Source organism: Somniosus microcephalus, chromosome 23, assembly GCF_052327205.1.
Source record: "Somniosus microcephalus isolate GS21.2 chromosome 23, FLI_Smic_1.0, whole genome shotgun sequence".
NCBI lineage: Eukaryota > Metazoa > Chordata > Chondrichthyes > Squaliformes > Somniosidae > Somniosus > Somniosus microcephalus.
This window is the reverse complement of record NC_141009.1, coordinates 56964758-56988009: the sequence shown is the minus strand read 5'-3', so window position 1 is coordinate 56988009 and position 23252 is coordinate 56964758. Positions and strand designations below refer to the sequence as shown.

General features: G+C 45.5%; 1 protein-coding gene across 4 annotated transcripts in view; it reads right to left on the bottom strand.

Annotated features, from left to right (window-relative positions):
- slc31a1 (solute carrier family 31 member 1) overlaps positions 1-23252 on the bottom strand; it is a 55214-nt gene that overhangs the window by 26627 nt on the left and 5335 nt on the right. The window contains exon 1 of one of the 4 annotated variants that reach the window (XM_085965887.1): positions 19770-19820. The exons of 2 other annotated variants lie outside the window; for them this stretch is intronic. Coding sequence is in view for 1 of the 2 variants with exons in the window: in XM_085965884.1 (XP_085822010.1) it covers positions 2319-2336 (18 nt within the window). In the remaining variant the exon portion in view is untranslated. Of the gene's footprint in view, positions 1-2318; positions 2427-19769; positions 19821-23252 lie in introns of those variants that run through there. One more of the 4 variants, XM_085965884.1, reaches the window with a different exon arrangement.

The following is a 23252-nucleotide window of genomic DNA, read 5'->3' as shown; positions in this document are numbered from 1 at the left end:
CTGCGCTTCCAGATTAAAGTACTTCTCTGCTGTACTGTGTGTGTGGGGAACTGGTCCCAGTTTCAGCTACAATTTCCCTTCATCATTTTATCTAAACTCGACAGTATAGCCTCACCCTGGACTTTCAACTCTCATGTCAGTTTGACATAGTGGTTGCACGCTCATATCTCAAGTCAAAAGGTTGTGGGTTGAGTCCTACTCCAGGATTTGAGCATGTAATCTAGGCTGGCTCTTCAGTGCTGTACTGAGGGAGTGCTGCATTGACAGAGATACTATCTTTGAGATAAGCCACTAAACCGAGATCAAGTCAGTCCCAAGTGCACATAAAGGATCCCATGGCACCGAGAAGTGTCCCGATGTCCTAGCCAACACTTGCCCCTCAACCAACACAATAACTGGTTCCCCTCTATTTGCTATTTTTTGGGCCTTGCTATGCGCAAATTTGCTATCATGTTTGCCCTACATAAAAAATACCTACAGTTCAAAAGTAAATAATTGTTTATGAAGCATTGAGACGTCCTGAAGATGTGAAATTTGCTATTTCTTTCTTGCAGTCATTGTGGGGGAGGGGAGGGGAGAGAGAGAACACAAAAACAAGGGGTGGAGAGGGAAAAGGACAGTGCAGGGAAGCGGAATGGAGAAAGCATGCGTGAAGGGAGAGAGCTCGAAAGAGGAGTGGGGGAGCGCCAGAGGAGGAGGGAGTGCACTCAGGCGAGGGAGTGCGAGAGCAGAGGGACGGGGGCAGCACGAGAGGAGGTGCGAGACCGAGCGGGACAGCAAGAGAGGAAGAGCGAAGGAGAGTGCAGAGGAGGATAGGTGCACTCTTGCCTTGGAGGCAAAAGATTGCGAGTTCAAACCGCACTCCAGGACTACAATTCATAATCTAGGCCAACACTAAGGCAGTACTGAAGGAATGCCACATGGCAGGTGTGCTACCTTTCACACGAGACATATACCCAAGATAATACTCTAGGTTCACCTTGTCCGTGTCATTTCATACAATTTATATGCCTTGATAAGAATCTTCACTTATCTTCTCTCCAGACTGTCAAGTTTATGCTTCTCTAATCTTTCTGATAAAGCATTCCCCTTTGCATTTAGGATCAGTCTTGCTGCTCATCTTTGCACCTTCCTCAATGTATGTACACGCCTTTCGAAATTCAGCAACCAGAGGTGTACACAGTGGTCTGAGCAACCAGAGGTGTACAGTGGTCTGAGCAACCAGAGGTGTACACAGTGGTCTGAGCAACCAGAGGTGTACACAGTGGTCTGAGCAACCAGAGGTGTACACAGTGGTCTGAGCAACCAGAGGTGTACACAGTGGTCTGAGCAACCAGAGGTGTACACAGTGGTCTGAGCAACCAGAGGTGTACACAGTGGTCTGAGCAACCAGAGGTGTACACAGTGGTCTGAGCAACCAGAGGTGTACACAGTGGTCTGAGCAACCAGAGGTGTACACAGTGGTCTGAGCAGCAAATTATAACGTCTCAGCAAAACTTCTATAGCAATGACAATAATTCAACTTAACGATGAAACAACCAATGGAGGAAAAAGACCACTTGCAAAGCAAGAGAGTATTTGAGCACAATGCATCTCGGCCACGGGGGGGGGGGGGGGGGGGCGGGGGGGAAGAGGAGAGAATGCGGCTATCACATAATAGTTATTGAGTACAAAATTTAGAAGTCAGCAGGATGATAGTATATACAGTGGGGTGACAAGAGTCCTGCTCGGGCAAGAGTCGTATCAGGCATCTGCAGAATAGGTAGATTATATCCTGCATTATACAAAGGAAAAAGAGTAGGCTAGCCGCCCTATAAAGTTTTGTCTTAACAGATAAAGAGGAGACATTCAGAACAAAAGGCAAGGGCTAATCCACACTGGAGCCAAGAGGTTACAATTCTAGTTTGCTTGCTAGACACTACACAAAAATCAGGACAGAATCCCCCCCCACCCTCTCTCGCCCAGCGCACATGGGAAAGAAAGCAAACAAACATATGTAATCCTTACAGCGGCACGAATTGAGGGGTCTGGGTAACAGTTCAGGTGCTGAAAAATCAATCTTCCCACACAAGTTGAATTCAGATTCGACCCCCAGTGCTGATAAGACAGAAGTTGTTCACAGAGACAAACCTGAACTCCCTCCCGGACATATATAATGAATCCATCCAAACACGGCCACCGCACACAATCTCTGCCAAATAGAACAGCTCCACAGTTTGAAGTGGTACTGTTCCCCCTGCCCTTCCCACACATGCCATCCTATATCTCAAGAGTACACGGTGGCCCGACAACAAACAGTTGTTTGGAATCCTACTCACCCCGGTGCTATTATTCATGGTTGCCTGTTGCTATGTGCCAGAGACTGTCAGTATTGCTGCAGGATCCCGACATCTACTGACGCGCTAATAAAGAAACTGGTTAATGTTTACTGAAAGCACAGAAGTCAGGACCAGTCGACAATGATAACTCGCTACTGTTATCACACGTCACTGTTCTAATGATGCAAATAGAACTGCAACCATCAGTGGCTCAGGTTAATATGAACGCCACCTAATGCGGAACTGGGTGATACAGACCAGGAAAATCCCAGATCTGGTCCACAGTCTGTGACAAACTAATTCAGAGTTGCCAACTCTGGGTGGACATATTCGCCGGGGGGGGGGGTTCAATCACGTGATGTCCGACCTCCGTCCTGCCCCGCCCCCACCCCCACGCTCCCACCATTGATTGGCCGACACGTCTATCCTCACAGCACCCAGCCATTCCATTCCAGGAAAGCAAACAGACTCTTGACCATCAGTCAAACAGCCTTTTCTCCCGCAACTCCAATATTTTTATAACTAATGAACCAAAGTGTTCAAAGAAAATGAAAAAAACCTATTTTATTTTAAATGCCCCTATAAGTGTTCTCCCTAATTGCTTGCACCAGTGTCTGGGAGATTAATCTTTCATTCCCGAGACTCCAGGACAATCCTGCAGGACTGGCAACCCGACTAATTGAACCAGGGTAATGACAGGTGCATTACAAGTGGTCTTGTGCTAGGGAGGGTAAAAGTCAGCTTGGCTTCCCAATCGATAGTTATCTGGCCCCTCCTTGCTGCAAAGTGTACGCGAGTGGACGATGGGCAAGGACTAGGATCAAGGTTAGTTGTGATGCCCTCAGTTTAAAAAGTCTACCAATACTCATCGACTGGTCTCAGTTGGTAGCACTCTCGCCTCGGAGTCAGAAGGTTGTAGGTTCAAGTCCCACTGCAGGGACTTGAGCATAAAATCTACAAGGACACTCCCAGTGCAGTACTGACAGAGTGCTGCACAGTAGGAGGTGCTGTCTTTCGGATAAGACTCAGTTAAACCGTGGCCCCATCTGCCCTCTCAGGTGGATGTAAAAGATCCCATGCCACTACTTCGAATATGAGCAGGGGAGTTCTCCCGGTGTCCTGGCCAATATTTATCCCTCAACCAACATCACTAGAACAAATTAACTGGTCATTGTCACATTGCTGTTTGCGGGACCTTGCTGTGCGCACACATTAGCTGCCAGGTTTCCAACGTTACAACAGTGACTACACTCCAAAAGTAATTCATTGGCTGTAAAGTGCTTTGGGACGTCCTGAGATTGTGAAAGGCGCTAGAAAAATGCAAGTCTTTCTTTTTATCAAACAGGAACAATGGCCCTTAGGGTCAGGTACCCATGGGTTGCCATCCACGGATGGGGCATTAACCCAATAAGTCATCTAAGTCTTCGATGAACGGGGGTCAAAACTAGAGAGAATAATATTTTTTTTACAAAAAGAAACGCAATTAATGTCAATTAGAAGTTGAACCCTCCGATCCCTGAGCAAGTTGATTATTTTTTGATTACTTTATCCTGTGAAAGTGAGTTAGCCTCAGTTGTTAAATAGATCTTTTATGTGGTTTTGTGGTGAAGCTGGAACCTGGCTGGCACATTGTGTACTCACATTGTGAACCTAGATCTAATCCAACCTAGATGGAAGGTATGAAGGTCTCCTTTCTGCTGCTGATTGGTTATATTGGAGGTTAGGTCAGATCTATAAACAGATGGCATCAATCAAGTACGAGTCACTGCTGCATAATGGCTTCTGGCCATGTTCAGTCCCAATAGTACGCACAGGTCTGCACAATGTACGCACAGGTCTGCACAATGTACGCACAGGTCTGCACAATGTACGCACAGCTTAAACACCAAGGGGGAAAAATTCGGTTGCTTTGTGCCTCCTGGGCGTGGCGCCGCTAACGCCTCCCGTGAAATTCAGTGGGAGGTTAGCGGAGGCGGTAGCGCCCCGCAGCGCTGCACATCCAGCGATGACGTCATCGCCGTGCGCAGCGACCCAGCCTCAAATTTTACTCGCGCCCCCATACCTACCGCCGAACGCTATGTCCGACAGGGTCAGGGGGGCGTTTTGCGGCCAGGGCGATGGTAATTAAAGGGCAGGGGCCGGGCGGCAATTTTTTTTTTGGAGCCACTTGCCAGCACCTGCCCCCTCTGGCCTCCTGCTGCGGAATGATGACCGTGATCCGTCAGCTCGGCACTCCTCTCGAGTGCCGGGCTCTTTCGCCAGCACCCCGATCCCTGGTGGGCCAGCAGGGCCCCGGTGGACGCTGCGCTAGGCCCCTCCCCTTTAATCAGGGGAGGGAGGTCTGCTGCATGTAGTGCCTTCAGCTGCTTGGGGCACTACCATTGAATTTCGAGCACGGGGGTGCTAACTTTTTTGGGGCGGGTGAGCGCGAGCCAATTTCCCCCCACCCCCCCCAAGCCTAGAACACAGATCCAATTTTCCATACAAGACAGACATAAGAAATAGGAGCAGTAGGCCATTCGGCCCCTCAAGCCTACTCTGCCATTCAAGAAGATCATGGCTGATCTTCTACCTCAACTCCACTTTCCTGCACTATCCCCATATCCCTTGATTCCCTTAATATCCAAAAATCTATCGATCTCTGTCTTGAATATACTCAACGACTGAGCCTCCACAGCCCTCTGGGGCAGAGAATTCCAAAGATTCACCACCCTCTGAGTGAAGAAATTTCTCCTCATCTCAGTCCTAAATGGCCGACCCCTTAGTGTCTGGTGTGGCTCAGTAGGTAGCACACTCGCCTCGGAGTCAGAAGGTTGTGGGTTCAAGACCCACTCCAGGGAGTGCTGCACCGTCGGACGTGCTGTCTTTCGGATGAGACGTTAAACCGAGGCCCCGTCTACGCTCTCAGGTGGACCCCATGGCACTATTATCCCCAGTGTCCTGGCCAATATGAATCCCTCAAACAACACACCAAAAACAGATTATCTGGTCATTATCACATTGCTGTTTGTGGGACCTTGCTGTGTGCAAATTGGCTGCTGCGTTTCCCACATTGCAACAGTGACTCCACTTCAAAAAAAAATACTTCATTGGCTGTAAAGCGCTTTGAGACATCCGGTGGTCGTGAAAGGCGCTATAGAAATGCAAGTCTTTCTTTCTTATTCTGAGACTTTGACCCCTGGTTTTAGACTCCCCACCCAGGGGAAACATCCTCCCTGCATCTACCCTGTAAGAATGTTGTATGTTTCAATGAGATCACCTCATTGAAACTCGAGAATATAGGCCGAGTCTATTCAATCTGTCTTCACAGGACAATCCCCCCATCCCAGGAATCAGTCTGGTGAACCGTCGTTGCACTCCCTCTATGGCAAGTATATCCTTCCTTAGGTAAGGAGACCAAAACTGTACACAATACAGGTGCGGTCTCACCAGGGCCCTATTTAATTGCAGTAAGACGCCTTTACTCTTAAACTCCAATCCTCTTGTAATAAAGGCCAACACACCATTTGCTTTCCTAATTGCTTGCTGTACCTGCATGTTAACTTTCAGTGATTCATGTACAAGGACACCCAGGTCCCTCTAACACCAACTTTTCCCAATCTCACCATTTAAAAAATACTCTGCTTTTCAATTTTTCCTACCAAAGTGGATAACTTCACATTTCTCCACATTATATCCCATTTGCCATGTTCTTGCCCACTCACTTAGCCTGTCTCTATCCCCTTGAAGCCTCCTTGCATCCTCCTCACAACTTACATTCCCACCCAGCTTTGTATCATCAGCAAACTTGGATATATTACATTTAGTCCCCTCATCCAAATCATTGATGTAGATTGTGAATAGCGGGGCCCAAGCACTGATCCTTGTTACAGCCTGCCAACCCGAAAGGTCGCTGACGGTAAGCATGCAGGTGCAGCAGGCAGTTAAGGTGGCAAATGCTATGTTGGCCTTTGTAGCGAGAGGGTTCGAGTACAAGACCAAGGATGTCTTGCTGCAGTTGTACAGGGCCTTGGTGAGACCACATCTTGAGTATTGTGTGCAATTTTGGTCACCTTATCTGAGGAAGGATGTTCTTGCCATGGAGGGAGTTCAGCGAAGATTCACCAGGCTGATACCTGGGATGGCAGGAATGACGTATGAGGAGAGATTGGGTCAACTGGGCTTATACTCGCTGGAGTTTAGAAGAATGAGAGGGGATCTCATTGAAACTTATAAAATTCTGACAGGACTAGACAGACTAGATGCAGGAAGGATGTTCCCGATGGCGGGGGAGTCCAGAACCAGGGGTCACAGTCTAAAGATAAGGGGTAGGCCATTTAGGTCAGAGATGAGGAATTTCTTCACCCAGAGAGTGGTGAACCTGTGGAATTCTCTACCACAGAAGGCAGTTGAGGCCAATTCATTAAATATATTCAAGAAGAAGTTGGATATATTTCTTAAGGCTAAAGGGATCAAGGGATATGGGGAGAAAGCAGGGACAGGGTACTGAATTTGGATGGCAGTGAATGGCGGAGCAGGCTCGAGGGGCCGAATGGCCTACTCCTGCTCCTATCTTCTATGTTTCTATGAAAATGACCCGTTTATTCCTACTCGCTGTTTTCTGTCCGTTAACCAATCCTCAATCCATGCTAGTATATTACCCCCAATCCCATGAGCCCTAATTTTGTTTTAATAATCTCTTCTGTGGCAACTTATCGAAAGCCTTCTGAAAATCCAAATACACCACATTCACTGGTTCCCCCCATATCTATTCTGCTAGTTACAACCTCAAAAAACTTAGATTTGTCAAATATGATTTCCCTTTCATAAATCCATGTTGACTCTGCCCAATCCTATTATTATTTTCTAAGTGCCCTGTTACCAAGTCCTCAATAATAGATTCTAGCATTTTCCCTGCTACTGATGTCAGGCTAACTGGTCTGTAGTTCCACGTTTTCTCTCTCCCTCCTTTCTTAAATAGTGAGGTTACATTTACCACCTTCCAATTCGCAGGAACCGTTCTAGAATCTATGAAATTTTGGAAAATGACAACCAATGCATCCACTAGCTCGACAGCCATCTCTTTCAAAACCCTAGGACGTAGGCCATCAGGTCCAGGGGATTTATCGACTTTCAGTCCCATTCATTTCTTCAGTAATATTTTTTACTAATACTAATTTCTTACAGTTCCTCATTCTCGCTAGACCCTTGGTTCTCCACTATTTCTGGGAGGTTTTTTGCGTCTTCTTCCATGAAGACAGACACAAAGTATTTGTTTAATTTCTCTGCCATTTCCTTATTCCCCATTATCATTTTTCCCGTCTCCACCTGTAAGGGACCAACGTGTAATTTCACTAATCTTTTCCTTTTTACATACCTATAGAAGCTTTTACAGTCTGTTTTTATGTCTCTCGCTAGTTTACCCTCATATTCTATTTCCCTTTATCAATTTCTTGGCCCTCCTTTGCTGAATTCTAAAATCCTCAGGCTTACTACTCTTTCTGGCAACATTATAAGCCTCTTCCTTTGATCTAATACTCTCTAACTTCTCTTGTTAGCCACGGTTGGACCACTTTTTCCTGTGGGGTTTTTGTGCCTTAAAAGGAATGTACATTTGTTGTAAATTATGTATTAATTCTTTAAATGCTAGCCATTGCTTCTCGACTGTCATACCTTTTAATATAGTTTCCCAATCTACCTTAGCCAACTCGCCCCTCATACCTACATAGTTTGCTTTGTTTAGATTGAAGACCCGAGATGTGGACTGCCCACATTGTTCAGGATAAACTACCAGTAGAGTTTATTATTACAATAAAGAAATATACACAGAAGCAAAAATAAACCGTACTGCAGTGCTTGGCGTACTCTGATAGATTAATCTGGTAGCCAAAACCAAAATGAAATGTTTGCGCTTAGAATACTTTGACCAAGTTGTTTGCCGTTTCTTTTGACGTCTGTCTCACTACAGAAGCAAGTGAACTAAAGTTGGAGTGAAAGTCAGTTTGACACCTCAGACCAAAAGCAGAGCCTTCACAATATGCAAATGTTTTAGAGGAAGTACCAAATCCACTCAATCTTTTAAATCAATGATGTCATGTTTGGATTTGAAATGAAAACCATCCTGAGGAGTACAGACATGAGGCAAAGCCTATTGGAATTTCATCTAGCATAGCACCTCCTTTAATGGCTGTTAAATGGGTGGGACTGCCCTTGACTGGTTCCATTATCTGTCCAGTCGTAGTCAGAGAATCACCTGCAATGGCTTCTCTTCCCACACCCGCACCATTTTCTCTGGAGTCCCCCAAGGGACTATCCCTGGCCCCCTCCTAATTCTCAACGACATGCTGCCCCTCGGCGACGAGAGAGATTGGGTCAGGCTCGGTGCAGGCTCGATGGGCCGAAATGGCCTCTATCTGCACTGTAGATTCTGTGATTCTGTGATTCTGTGAATTAGGCTTATATTCGCTAGAGTTTAGAAGAATGAGAGGGGATCTCATTGAAACTTATAAAATTCTAACAGGACTAGACAGACTAGATGCAGGAAGGATGTTCCCGATGGTCGGGGGAGTCCAGAACCAGGGGTCACAGTCTAAGGATAAGGGGTAAGCCATTTAGGACAGAGATGAGGAGGAATTTCTTCACCCAGAGAGTGGTGAACCTGTGGAATTCTCTACCACAGAAGGCAGTTGAGGCCAACTTATTAGATATATTTCTTAAGGCCAAAGGGATCAAGGGATATGGGGAGAAAGCAGGGACAGGGTACTGAGTTTGGATGATCAGCCATGATCTCATTGAATGGCGGAACAGGCTCGAGGGGCCGAATGGCCTGCTCCTGCTCCTATCTTCTATGTTTCTATCCAAAAATACAATGTCAGAATCCACATGTATGCCGACGACACCCAGCTCTACATCACCACCACCTCTCTCGACCCTCCACTGTTTCTGATTTGTCACACTGTTTGGCCAACATCCAGTACTGGAGGAGCAGAAATTTCCTCCAACTAAATAATGGGAAGACCAAAGCCACTACCTTTGGTCCCCGCCAAATGCCCAGTTCCCTAGCCACTGACTCCGTCCCTCTCCCTGGCCACTGTCTGAGGCTGAACCAGACTGTTCGTACACTTGGCGCCCTATCTGACCCAGAGATGAGTTTCTCGCAACACATCCGCTCCATTACCAAAACCGCCTACTTCCACCTCCGTAACATCAGACGTCTCCGACCCTGCCTCAGCTCATCTGCTACTGAAACCCTCATCCCTGCCTTTGTTAACTCTAGACTTGACTATTCCAGGGCTCTCCGGGCCGGCCTCCCATTTTCCACCCTCCATAAACTTGAGCTCATCCAAAACTCTGCTGCCCGTGTCCTAACTCGCACCAAGTCCCGTTCACCCGTCATCTCTGCTTGCTGACCTACATTATAGCTTCTGGTCCGGTAACGCCTCAGTTTTAAAATTCTCATCCTCGTTTCCAAATCCCTCCACAGCCTCGCCCCTCCCTATCTCTGTAACTTACTCCAACTTTACAACCCGCCGAGATCTCTGCTCCCCTGCAATTCTAGCCTCTTCCGCATCCCCAATTTTAATGGCTCCACCATTGGCAGCCGTGCCTTCAGCTGCCCTAAGCCCTGGAATTCACTTCCTAAACCTCTCCGCCTCTCTCCTCTTTTAAGACTCTCCTTAAAACCGCCACGTGTCCTAATATCTGCTTATGTGGTCCGGTGTCAAATTTTGTTTGAAAACGCTCCCGTGAAGCGCCTTGGGATGTTTTACTACGTTAAAGGAGCTATATAAATACAAGTTGTTAACAACCACAGGCAATTAGTTCACGTCTGCCTTTATCCAGCATTGTGCATTCACTATGCACAGGCCCTCAAGACAAGGGCGAAAGGAAATTTTACCAGAAAGAGTAGCAGTTGTTCAATTTTTAAAATCTTAGCCTACAATTTCTCATGAACAAGCTGAGATACAGAAGTGTCTTATAACACCTTGCAGAAGGAGGCCCCATCCATCGCAAACACAAAATTGTCATTAGCTCAGAAACCTTACAGGCAGTGTGCAGTTACACAATTACAAAGTTACAGTACAGGGCATCATCCTCAGACTGGCATTCAAACACAGTCAGAGCAGCACAAGTTGAATTTTGCAAGTTAAATAAGGGTTTGCTAAAACTTTCAGCTAAAATACACAAAACCAAGGTTTGCTTAATCCAAAATGCAAAAATCTGCAGAGGTTGGAAGTAAAGTAAAACCACCATGTTGGAACACTGGCAGGGCAGTTTCCATTTTGCACGTGTGAGAGTTCATCAACATGGTAGTGAAGGACTCAAATTCCCTTGGTCTCAATGGTTTCACATCTGAACAACCAGGCGCTCTTGGGTTTGCAGCTGGGGTCTCGTGGATCATCAGCGAGCTTTCGTCTAAAGGGAAATACTGATGTTGGAGGAAATTTGCGTTTGTTCTACTGACCACCTGTCTCCCCATCCCAATATTTATGCCCTGAACAAGACCAATCTCTTTTATAGCAAACCCCAATTCAAATACTCCTTTGCATCAGAAGGTCGTGGGTTCAAGCCCCACTCCAGGAACTTGGGAACAAAAATCTAGGCTGACACTCCAGTGCAGTACTGAGGGAGTGTTGCACTGTCAGAGATGCTGTCTTTCGGATGAGACGTTAAACCGAGGCCCCGTCTGCTCTCTCAGGTGGACGTAAAAGATCCCATGACACTATGTCGAAGAGGAGCAGGGGAGTTATCCCTGGTGTCCTGGGCAATATTTATCCCTCAATCAACATCACTAAAACAGATTATCTGGTCATTATCACATTGTTGTTTGTGGGAGCTTGCTGTGCACAAATTGGCTGCCGCGTTTCCTACATTACAACAGTGACTACACTTCAAAAAGTACTTCATTGGCTGTAAAGCACTTTGGGACGTCCGGTGGTCGTGAAAGGTGTTATATAAATGCAAGTCTTTCTTTGCAGAGGGTAGGAGTCTTTAACTTCCACAAGCAGATTCAATGAGAAATCATTGAGAGATTAGGAGCGTGGATATTGGCCAGCAACATTCAGCAAATTGCTTTGGTACATAATGATTGACAGCATTTAAAGCATGTTAAAGCTCAGCAAAGGCCATTCCTGAACAAAGGAACCACTCCCGACTTCGTACTGAAACTTTTCCGCTCAATATAGTGGATCCGGTACACTGCACACGAATCTGCTACCTGTGACTGAAGTACATTGCATTGCATTCCCTGCCTTACTGTATGGTTAATATAGTAAAGGGCTCTCTACAAGGCGCTTTTAAACTGGGGATAGCTTCAATCCTTAGGCCAGGAGTGTCCCAACGTTTGTCCTTGTGGGCTGCATAAGCACATATTATGGAGCAGCAGAGGCCACATGTATAGTTTAAATCCACGTTCCCATTAACTTGCATATATCTCAAGTTACTGATACCCAACAGATCTAAGGGTTCTGATTTAGAATTAGTCCACCAGTGAGGCAACAGCACTAAAAATAGCCATTTCTAAAGACACAAAATTCTGGTTGGCTTCAGCTAGAACAGAGATGGAGGCATACAAATGGTCTCAGCTCCTCAAGACCAGAGAGGGGAAAATATTCATCACAAGGCTGTAACCCCACCGCCCCCCTACTTAGCTGTAACACCCCACACCACCATCCCCATCTCAATTACACACCAACACTCGCTAATCTGCCTCACAAAGAATGTCCATTGGATGAAGCACCATGGCAACGCTGCTATCATCCATGAAACCAGATCCCAATTTGAATCACTATCTTCAAGAGAGGAAGAATAAAAGGGAGAAACAGTGAAAATTGAAGGAAGTAACAAATGAAATAATCTACAGGCTACTGAAACTCCTGTGAAAAATTATTGCCAAAATAGAAGTAGCAGATGAGTCACTTTTTGGAAGAGGTGTAAAGAAGTAAACAAGCAGTAGTAGTTTTATTTTAACTATGTTTAAACTTCATGGCCTTTCACAATGTTCCAGGGCCTCCTGAACATTGTGCAACAAACAAACAAACCAAATGAGTTTGCTCATTTGAAGCTTTTAATGCCACATCCCAGGCAGGATCGTCTGCCAGAAATTAGCATGTGAGGGAATAGACCATAACTGTCCACGCAGAGATTCAAGCACACATTGTGAGGGAGCTGTTCCGGCTGCCTCAGTAGAAAGGTCGACGGTCCCTGCAGCTTTGGAAAACCATGCAAGTGGGGTGTAGCTGACCCAAATGGCCAGTGCATCATCGCACGACTATCAGGGTTTATCGGCATGAAGTGAAACACAGAATCACAGTTATCAGGCATGAACAATTCTGCACAATGCACCTGATAACAATATTGCATGGTTCATGTTGGTGTTATCAGGTTTTCACTGTGCAGAAACACGGTGCCACTCCAATCGTATAAATTATTTCTGCTGATATATTTGACAGAGGCAGTAAGTATCTTATCTTCAGTTATTTTGTGGTTTATGATGAGACATTAAGCCCCCGTCTGCCTGTTGAGGTCGACATAAAAGTTCCCGTGGCACGATTCAAGGAGCAGGGAATTCTCCTGTGGCACGATTCAAGGAGCAGGGAATTCTCCTGTGGCACGATTCAAGGAGCAGGGAATTCTCCTGTGGCACGATTCAAGGAGCAGGGAATTCTCCTGGTGCCCTGATCAACAATGGCCAGAGTAAAAGGACAAGCCAGAAACTATCGGTCAGCTTCCCTTACCTCCCTTGTGGGTTACGCCTCTGCGAAGTGCTTTCGAACAAATTTCTAATTTAAAAAGGCACTATATAAATGCAATTTGACACTGTTGTAAACTTTGCGTCCAAAATACAAGATGAAAATAGTGGCACTTAAAAAGGGCTAATCGGTGATGATCAGCATGGATTTGTAAAGGGCATGCTTGCTTGAATAGAAAGAAAAGACTTGCATTTATATAGCACCTTGTGACACCTCAGGACTTCCCAAAGTGCTTTACAGCCAATGAAATACTTTTGCAGTGTAGTCACTGGGTAGAAAATGTAGAACAATTAAATCGAGGCAATCAGAAACATGTAAATAAAGGGATTGTGGTGGATACTGTATGCATGCATTTTTGGGGTAAATTTGATAAGCCAGCACAATAGAAACCTGTTGTAAAATGAAGGCAATCTATCTATATATATATATAAAGCGGTCGATCTGTCTGTCTGTCTGTCCTCGGGTGTGCGTCTGTCCAGCTATGTGCTCGAAAGTTATACGGCGTACCTACGCGCGCGTTACCTCCGAAGAAAGCTTATGCTTCCGGGACGCTGGTAAGCGTATTTACTTTTCGGTCGGACGAAAATTGTTCGCGCCTTATGCAAAAAACCTTCAAAATTAAACTCATTATCTGCTAGCATTGATTGACTGACGTCAAGGTTCGACCAATCCTGTGCCGTCACGATTGACCAATCCTACAGTATGGTCCCCTGATGGTTGGCCAATCGGTGTGTGTGTGTGTGGGCGGGACTAATCGTTTTCATCTCGGGGATCTGGCAGCCATTGTTTCAGTGCTTGCAGCTTCCAGCTCAAACTACTTTGAAAGTTAGTATCTCTTTTAAAAATAACATAAGATTTACCAAAAACGTTTTATAAGTACTTTCACTTTCATCTTTCAAGGTATTAAGTGTGTGTGTGGGCGGGACTAATCGTTTTCATCTCAGGGATCTGCCAGCCATTCTTTCACTGGTTGCAGCTCAAACTACTCTCCTTATCCAGCTTTGAAAAAGTTAGTTTCTCTTTTAAAAATAACATAAGATTTACCAAAAACGTTTTATAAGTACTTTCACTTTCATCTTTCAAGGTATTAAAAAGGTAGAAATGTTGCCCGGCAGCACATTCACAAAGGGACACAGACAGGGCCCAAAGCCTGGCACTCGATTTAAAATGTTGCCCAGCACCAGATTCACAAAGGGACACAGACAGGGCCCCAAAGCCTGGCACTCGATTTAAACCGCCCGCCCCAAAACAGCCCTGGCAAAGCCGGGCTCCCCCAGCTAGTAATAGTATAAAAGGGGATAGCAAGATGGCTGGGGGACAGAAAGCAGAGTAGGGTTAAACAGTTTTTTGGATTAGAGATGTGATAATAGTGCCCCCTAATAATCTGTGCTGGGACATCGACACAAGAGGAATGGAATTGAAGGTTTTTAATGAAAGCAAATCAGGGAGCATGTTAAACGTTGAAAAAGAATGCAGGAAATTTCAGGAGAATGTACGGGTTAATTGAGTGGGCTGATAGATGGCCAGGCAGACACAGTTCAAATGTGAAGTTGTGTATTTTGGGGGGGAAAACACAAAGTTAGATTCTTAACAGAAAGGGAGGGAAAGAGAGATCTCACACCAGTACATAGATCTTTAAAGTTCAGAGGGGCGGGAGAAAAGATCATAAAAAGGAAAATGGGATTCTGGGTCTTGTATACAAGAGCACTGAATAGAAAAAAAAAATTTTGAATTTGTATACGACATAGATTTGGCCACAGCTGGAGTATTGTGTACAGTTCTGAGCTTATTATAGGAATATTAGAGACACGGTAAGCATATAGCAGAAATACCAGGAATGAGAGGTTATAATGAAGCAGAAAGGTTAGAAGAACTGGGGCTTTTTCACAAGCATAGGGAATGTTAATCTAATAGTGGTTCAAAATGATGAATGGTTTTGACAGGGTGCCTGGTGGAAGAAGTTAGAAGAATTTGATGGGTTATTAGTACATGGAATGCTTTACCACAAGTGACTGGCAGAGACTGAATCATTTAAAAGGAATTAGACAAGCATTTGGAAAGGAAGAACATAAAAGAATAATGAGAAAGGGCAGGGTGGAAGGATTAAAGTTACAGAGCTAGCTGTAGTGAGCTAGGTGTAGAGCGCTTTGGGACTTCCTGAAGTCATATAAATCCAAGTTCTTTCTTTTTTCTATTACATGCTGAATTCTAAACTAGAGGTAAAAACATCAGGATTTTCATGGGAAAGTAATCTCATTGAATGTATTTATTCAATTATGGCTGTCCGTACAGTTCTTGATCCAAGCGCATCATACCCACTCAACCAACAAAGAGATGCTCTCTTAATAAATTATATTCCAAATTAATCAAGACCCTTGGGGTTTCACTTAAAACTACTGCCGTAACTTGAATAAAAGTCAGCACTAACTCATTAGCAAAGCTACAAAGAGCTCTGGGTTCAACTCCCAAAACACAATATTCAGGCTCAAAATGGGAAACCCAGGGCAACCTTTCATTTCACCAACAATTGTTGTTGCACTTATACAGCACTTTTAACATAGAAACAGATCCCAAGCAAAGCTACCTGGAGTTTATTTTTGGTGCGTGGGCCCTTTAACTGGCTGCGCAGCCCCAATTCTTCGCTCATGCGCGGTTCTAACCATTGTAAAGCCGGAGAGCTGCCTGCCTGGGACCTCCATACTGCTGCGTGGCTGCGCAGCTCAACAGGGGCGTTGATTCCCAAGGTATTTCACAAAAGTGTAATCGGACACAAACAGACACTGAGGCAGAGGAGGAGATATTAGGGTGGGTGACGAAAAGTTTGGTCAAAGAGGTGGGTTTTATGGAGGGTCTTAAAGGATGAGGCAGAAATATTTAGGGAGAATTCCAGATTGCAAGGCCTAGATGCCAGAAGGCACGGCTGCCAATGGTAGGGCGAGTGCACAACAGACCAGAATCAAAGGAACACACGGTTCTCGGGGGAAGGGTTGTAGGAGGAGGTTACAGAAATATGGAAGGGTGAGGCCATGAAAGGACAGAAACACGAGGATAACAATTTTAAATTTGAGACATTGGTGGACTGGGAGCCAATGTAAGCCAGGGTTGATGTGTGAGCGGAGCCTGGTTCAGGCTAGGCTGCGGACAGCAAATCTTTGGAGGAGCTGAAGTTTATGGAGAATGGAGAGCCAGCCAGCCAGCAGATCATTGGAATATCCTGGAGCCAACAGGATTTTACAGGATCATCTATGTATGCCTTAAAGATCGGAGATTTATTCCCCCCACGCCCCCAAAACAGCTGATTTAAAAACCAAATCAAAATTCTCAGTGAAACAAAAAATAGCAGATAACCGAATTGCCTTGTAATTCACTGACATTCGTACTGCTCTGTTCACAAGTCACACAACTTTTTATTTAACTTGCAGTCACGCTCACAATCTCTTTTTGCTACCTGTGTGACTCAGGTGATACAAGCGTGTCAGCTGTCGATCCGTCACAAGATTGGGATCGCTGCGATACCAGACGTTTTGTACTAGAACAAGATATTACATTCCATCCAACTGCCCAACACATCAACCTCCACCTGTTGTCACTCACGCACGCACTGGAAAACTCATTTACCAGAATTTCTCAAAGGAATTTTTCCCTTTACACATTGCAAATGTGAGGAAAACAACACCCATCACTTTTACAATAATACAGAAAACTCGTCGCTTACATTTCACCCAACAGCACGATGATTTACACCAGTTACAGAAAAGCTGCTGTTAAAATGCACTTTCAGCTCCTGTTTCTGTCTTCGACCCCCTCTATGATCCTTGCACCCCATCGCCCTCCATCTGCTGCCCCCAAGCGTGCCGCCCCTTTCCCCTGAAGGTAGTGGCTCACGCTTGTTGCAGTTCCTTAAGTCTTGAACACCTGTGTAAGCCTAAACAGCGAGTGTTTGCAGACCGTTCTACTGGTCATCAGAGCCACGCTCCGAACACTTTCCAGCAGCAATCAGCTGGATAGCAGTCAGGAGCAGGATCCCAGGTGGTTTCTCCCACCCTCCCGAGTATGAGGACATAGGGACATGGTGACTAACTATCGTGCTCCACTACTGCCCTTAGACTGACTAACTCAGCACACACCGACCGGGGTATTGTGTTTTAAAATGCTCCTGATGACTGCTCACGCTGTGCACCACTTGGTTGTGCAATAGCACGGATGCCGTGCCATGCGGGGGCTGTTTTTAAATTCCTCACATAGTTACAATTTAGCAGTAAGAGAGCGTTCTGTGGAAATTAATCATTTTAAATACAGACAAAAGGGTAGTTATTGAAAGCACACGGCCTTAAACTGCACCTTAAGATCTGCCAGTGCTGCACTGAAGGTCTTGCAGTAAGTGAGATGTCTGTAAGGTACTTCCACCCGAGCTTTCTCCGCCTCACGTTGCCAATTTACTCCTGTTGGGATATAGTCCACAAGTGTTGAGTGCCCTCCAGTATCTCCACCAAGCGGCCATTCCGTGAAAATCTAGACAGTGAATACTGGCGTGCCATTGAACCTTGAGGGCACAAGAGCCGAGCCCAACTTCTGTTCACTCCACACAGACACCGACAATCTCCCAGGAGATGACATGGCTGCAGGGGTGGGTGGGAGAGAAGTGGTTAGTCATGATGGTGCAGCCATCATGGTGTGGGGAAGGCTTGATGGACTAGCTGATTTTCCCCTTCCCTTCAATTTTGGATGTTCAAAATACCCCTCCCGCCACCTTGGTTGGGATCAACTAGCTCCGCAAAGACCAGGAGTCAAAACTGGAACCATCTGGTCTCTTATGTCTGAGTTACACGCTATCCTTGCCACTTGGGGAGCTCCTCCTAAGCTTTAATGAAATCATACAACGCCAGCTTTTTCCATTGCTTGACTGAGGACCCAATTCCACATAACACTGGTCACTTGTGATAAACAAAGTGCTCATTTTTCACAGGCCCAATCGTCAGCTGAACAAGGTTGCATCACATGTAGCACAACACCGTTACTGTCCAAAAACGGGAATCTCTCATTTCCCCAACCGCGTGAACGCAGTGGCCTCGATAACAGGAGTGGCAGAGAATGGTCCATTAACTTTTACAAGGGCTGTAACAAAGTAAAAAAGCAAACACTAGTATAAAAGAATTATCCAGGCATAATCATCCATTCATAGAAAGTTTCTGTCCGACAAATGCATTCAGAACACCCTCTGTGACAGTGCATTACAGGTCTACCTTTCAACTCCAGGACTGGAATGACCCAAGTATAACATACAGCCTTTTCCACCTCTTGTCTGTGTTTAGAAACTCCTTTTACAGACTATATAACTACCTCTATATATATGAAAGTAGTTCGGGTAGGAGGGTATAAGCTTTTTGTCTCCTTAGACTGTTCAAGTGCACATCATGGAGTCTTTTGGACCCCATAAAAAAGTTTAAATCAATAATTCGTGGATCTTCCACGCCGCAGATATGAACAGCTTTTGATGTTTTGATTTAAGTTTTGGAAGAATTCCACCAATAAGGCCTTGCAGACCTCCAAGTCTATAAAGTACAAACAGGACAAACCAGCAAATAATATAAATGTAAACAGAATGGAGTTGCCATGGGCTGTAATCTGGGCAGTCCGGAGCTGGAATAGATGAACTCGGCCTCCAGCTCTTACCCTTTCCCACGTTTGTAATGATCAGTTTTATAAAACTGAAGGGTCCCAACCAAAATGTCACTCCCATCTTGCTCTTTCGTACGCTGACTACGCACTGCAAGCACTTTGTTTCTGAAACTTGGCTGCATCAAAGCTGTTGTTGAGGCAACAGAGGCAGTGTACGAGGTGCTGCTCAGCTTATGTACAATACATCGGGACTCATCAAAACAACAGAACGGAGCACTGCCTATCGGAACCAAGGTACTGGCGCACGGGAGCTTAAATAAATGCACGCAATTTCCTAACTTTAGAAGTACGTATATAATTTGAAGTTCCAATCACAATATGCCCTGATTACATCAGTGGGTAGTGCAGGCCAGCGCTGTTGCTGTAAATTGCACGCATTGCTCAAATTAAACAGCTAAACAAAAGTGGGTATGGAGTTACACTATCACAGCAGAAACCCTGCAATTTTCACAGGAGCTCTGAAGCTTATGCGCACCTGAGAACTATTACATCATGTGCATGGGTACAAGGTGCCAATTATGGCGATCTCCACACTCCCTGGCACCCCAAAAGCGCTCTTGCTGACTAATCCAGTTGAAAGACATCAGTTATGGTTCAATGTAATCGATTGCCAGGCTAGTTTAAGAACAAAGTATTTATTAAACAAATAATAAACAAGTACACAGCAGTAAAGCCTAGACATTGAACAGGTCACCGCTTACTGAAGGTTCTGCACAATACAGGAGACTTTGTCTGCCATGAGCTCGCATCAATTAAACTCACTGAATGCTGCGCTCACAGAATTAAATAATGCTCGACCTATCCTGCAACATTCTCAGAACTTCCTCATCAGCGCAACACAGTGTTTGGAAGGTGCAGGTGAGCTATCCTCGGAGACACTTGCTCGTCGCAGTTGCATTTGTGACGGGCAAGAACAGTCATCATTTTGCCCTTGAATACTTTAAGCTAATACTTTTAAAACACAGCAGCAGTGCGACTTGAGAAAGTACCTGTAGAAAAGGAGTCAGTGATTAAAGTGCATGCAGTCCAAAAAAAGACAAACCTGGCTGTGTCCAAGCTGAACTTAGTCTGGAAATAGTGTGTCTCACTGTAGTTTTATTTCAGACTCCTGAATCGGACTGAATTAGGAACGGTGTTTAACTCCCGAACAAAGAGCCAATTGTTGATTTCCGCCTGGGTGATTGGTCAGCTCATCCACCAATCAGCCTGGTCCATTACAATGACTGAGCACAACTCTCAGATTCCAGCCACTCACAAGCCCGCGCAAATCTGCCAACACACAACATTCAATTAAAGCACCACAAGCAGATTTCAATCAAGAATGCAGCTCAGTCAACCAGCTATTATTTGAGAAAATTCAAATGTCCCAGTTCTTCAGAACTTAGGAAACAAATCGAGCCTTTGCAGCACAAAATAAATCAGGTCTACCTGTGGATAGAAATTTAAACAAGTGCAGATACAGGTCTGCTGCTATTAACTGTATCTTGGCATGCGACTGAAGCACGTGTCCCAGGATTGCAGTCCCGTGCACTCCCTACGTGTCAGCCTTTTATTGCTCACACTGTAAAGAATGAGTGAAAATACATCCACGAGCTTCTCCACCTCGTGGGTGCACTACGGTGTGGAACTGAAAGTTGCACAGGAAGGACCCAGCGTTCGATCCTTGGTCTGTGCGGAATTCTCAATCTCAGTGGGGGAAGCAGTTCGGGATGTTATAAATGGGCCACAGTCGTCTTGGCTAAGGAGAGCAAACGCGGCAGAGGTTCTCAGTCCGCGTCATGCATTATCCAGTGAGCGCCGCCCCACCCAGAAAGTAGACTTTGAATGAGGATCGGGTTGAACTTGGCTGGACGTTCCCCCATTGGTTGCCACTCAACCGCAATCTCAAAAACACCCCTACTTCACCAGTATGACATTCCCATTTTCAACTTTCCTTATAGCCTAAGGTGAGCCTGACAAAGTAGTGGCAAATCTTCAGCAGTTAGGTGCTCTGTGCCCGGGGATAATAGCCCCAATCTCACTTCACACACAACTCATACATTTAGCAGTCTGTGCTCGATTCAAACCCAGGTGAAAAGATACAGTGCAATTTACTGCAACACCCAGTCCCATAATTATAGTCATAATAATTACCAAAGTGAAAAGAGATGGAGTACCATTTAAATATAGCTTCTTTTTGGCAAAAGTGACTGTGCAATTATGATGCAAGTTACAACTTCTCCATCGCACTAAAACACTCTGCTCACAGACACTGAGCACACGCTGGTGTCACTAAAACACTCTGCTCACAGACACAGAGCACACGTTGGTGTCACTAAAACACTCTGCTCACAGACACTGAGCACACGCTGGTGTCACTAAAACACTCTGCTCACAGACACTGAGCACACGCTGGTGTCACTAAAACACTCTGCTCACAGACACTGAGCACACGCTGGTGTCACTAAAACACTGCTCACAGACACTGGACACGCTAGTGTCTTACAAACACACTGCCTAAAGTGGGAACCACATTAGCAGAGACAGCAGTTCCACATCAGACTTTCGTGAAACACAAACACACTCACCTAGATTGTGAATGCTTTATGTCAGAGGACGAATCAGCAACCACATAACGACCAAACCTCCTTAAATGCTCCGTTCAGAAATAGTGATGTGTACACACACAGCAAGTTAAAAGGTAACTGTACAAACGCAGAAAAATATTATAGCCTGTACTTATCACTGAAGATGTACAAAAACACACTCAGTGTGGTCCTATATACCAACAGCAATTTGTATTTATATAGCGCCTTTAACGTAGTAAAACATCACAAGGCGCTTCACAGGAGTATTAAGACAAAAAATGACTGTGCCACATAGAGAAATTAGGGCAGGTGACCAAAAGCTTGGTCAAAGAGGTAGGTTTTAAGGGGAGTCTTAGAGGAGGAGAGAGGTGTGGCGATGTTTAGGCGGGGAATTCCAGAGCTTAGAGCCGAGGCAACTTGGTGCGAGTTCAGACACGGGCAGCCGAGTTTTGGATGACCTCAAGTTTACGTAGGGTGGAATGTGGGAGGCCAGCCAGGAGTGCGTTGGAATAGTCAAGTCTAGAGGTAACAAAGGCATGGATGAGGGGTTCAGCAGCGGATGAGCTGAGGCAGGAGCGGAGACGGGCGATGTTACGGAGGTGGAAGTAGGTGGTCTTTGTTATGTTGCGGATATGTGGTCGGAAGCTCATTTCAGGGTCAAATATGACACCAAGGTTGCGAACAGTGTGGTTCAGCCTCAGACAGATGTTCGGGAGAGGGTTGGAGTCAGTGGCTCGGGAACGGAGTTTGTGGCGGGGGACCGAAAACAATGGCTTCGGTCTTCCCAATATTTAATTGGAGAAAGTTTCTGCTTATCCAGAACAGGATGTCAGACAAGCAGTCTGACAATTTAGAGATCGTGGGGACCCGCGAGAACTGGTGGTGAGGTAGAGCTGGGTGACATCAGCGTACATGTGGAAACTGACGCTGTGTTTTCAGATGATTTCGCCAAGGGGCAACATGTCGTTGAGAAATAGGAGGGGGCCCAAGGATAGATCCTTGGGGGACCCCAGAGGTAACGATGCGGGAGCAGGAAGAGAAGCCCTTGCAGGTGATTCTCTGGCTACGATTAGATAGATAAGAATGGAACCAGGCGAGAATGAGAATATAGAATGCAAAAATAAGGTAACAACTCGCTCCGCATGGCCAAGGACCCTGCCAACCTAAAATGGAGGACCCTGTTAGCCTAAAATGGTGGTGCAATGTCGACATCGCTGAGTCACTTGCATATTGTGAGAGATGATCATGTTAATTCAAGAAACTGAAGGCAGCAGGAAGTAAAATGCTAATATGGCTGGCACCCACGATGTCACACCTTGCTGGTGGAACAATGTAGGGTGGAGTGCAAAGGGTATACTGACAATAGGCGATCCGAAAACACATTACCATGCATTACCATAATGATTAGGTGATCATGAAACCATTACCTGCATATTTTCTATATTATAAACCATTCAGTGAACTGTGACTTCTTTATTTCAAACTGCCAGGCCAGGACATCACTTTAAACTGTGTACGTGCCTCGCTCGGGATTGGTGTAGAATGTACGATGTGTTAATGTCTTTTCAAAAGTAAAGTATAATAATGTGACCCACTGTATGAAAGATTGCTTGCTCTGGTGGAACCTGTCGAGACTCTGCTGGAGTCAGAACGGTGCTGTATCAGAGTAAGTCTCCCGGGACAACAGAATAAAACAACTGTTGAACTAAACCAGTATTCCGACTCAGTGTTTGTACTGAACCAGATTGAGGACCAAAAAAATCCGTTTCAACAAGTGCAGTCCCACCCAGCTGGACGACGGTGGAGAGGCGTTGGAGAAGGATGGAGTGTTCAACCCTGTGAAAGGCTGCAGACAAGTCAAGAAGGACGAGGAGGGATAGTTTACCTTTGTCACAGTCACAAAGGATGTCATTTGTGACTTTGATGAGAACCGATTCAGTACTGTGGCAAGGGCGGAA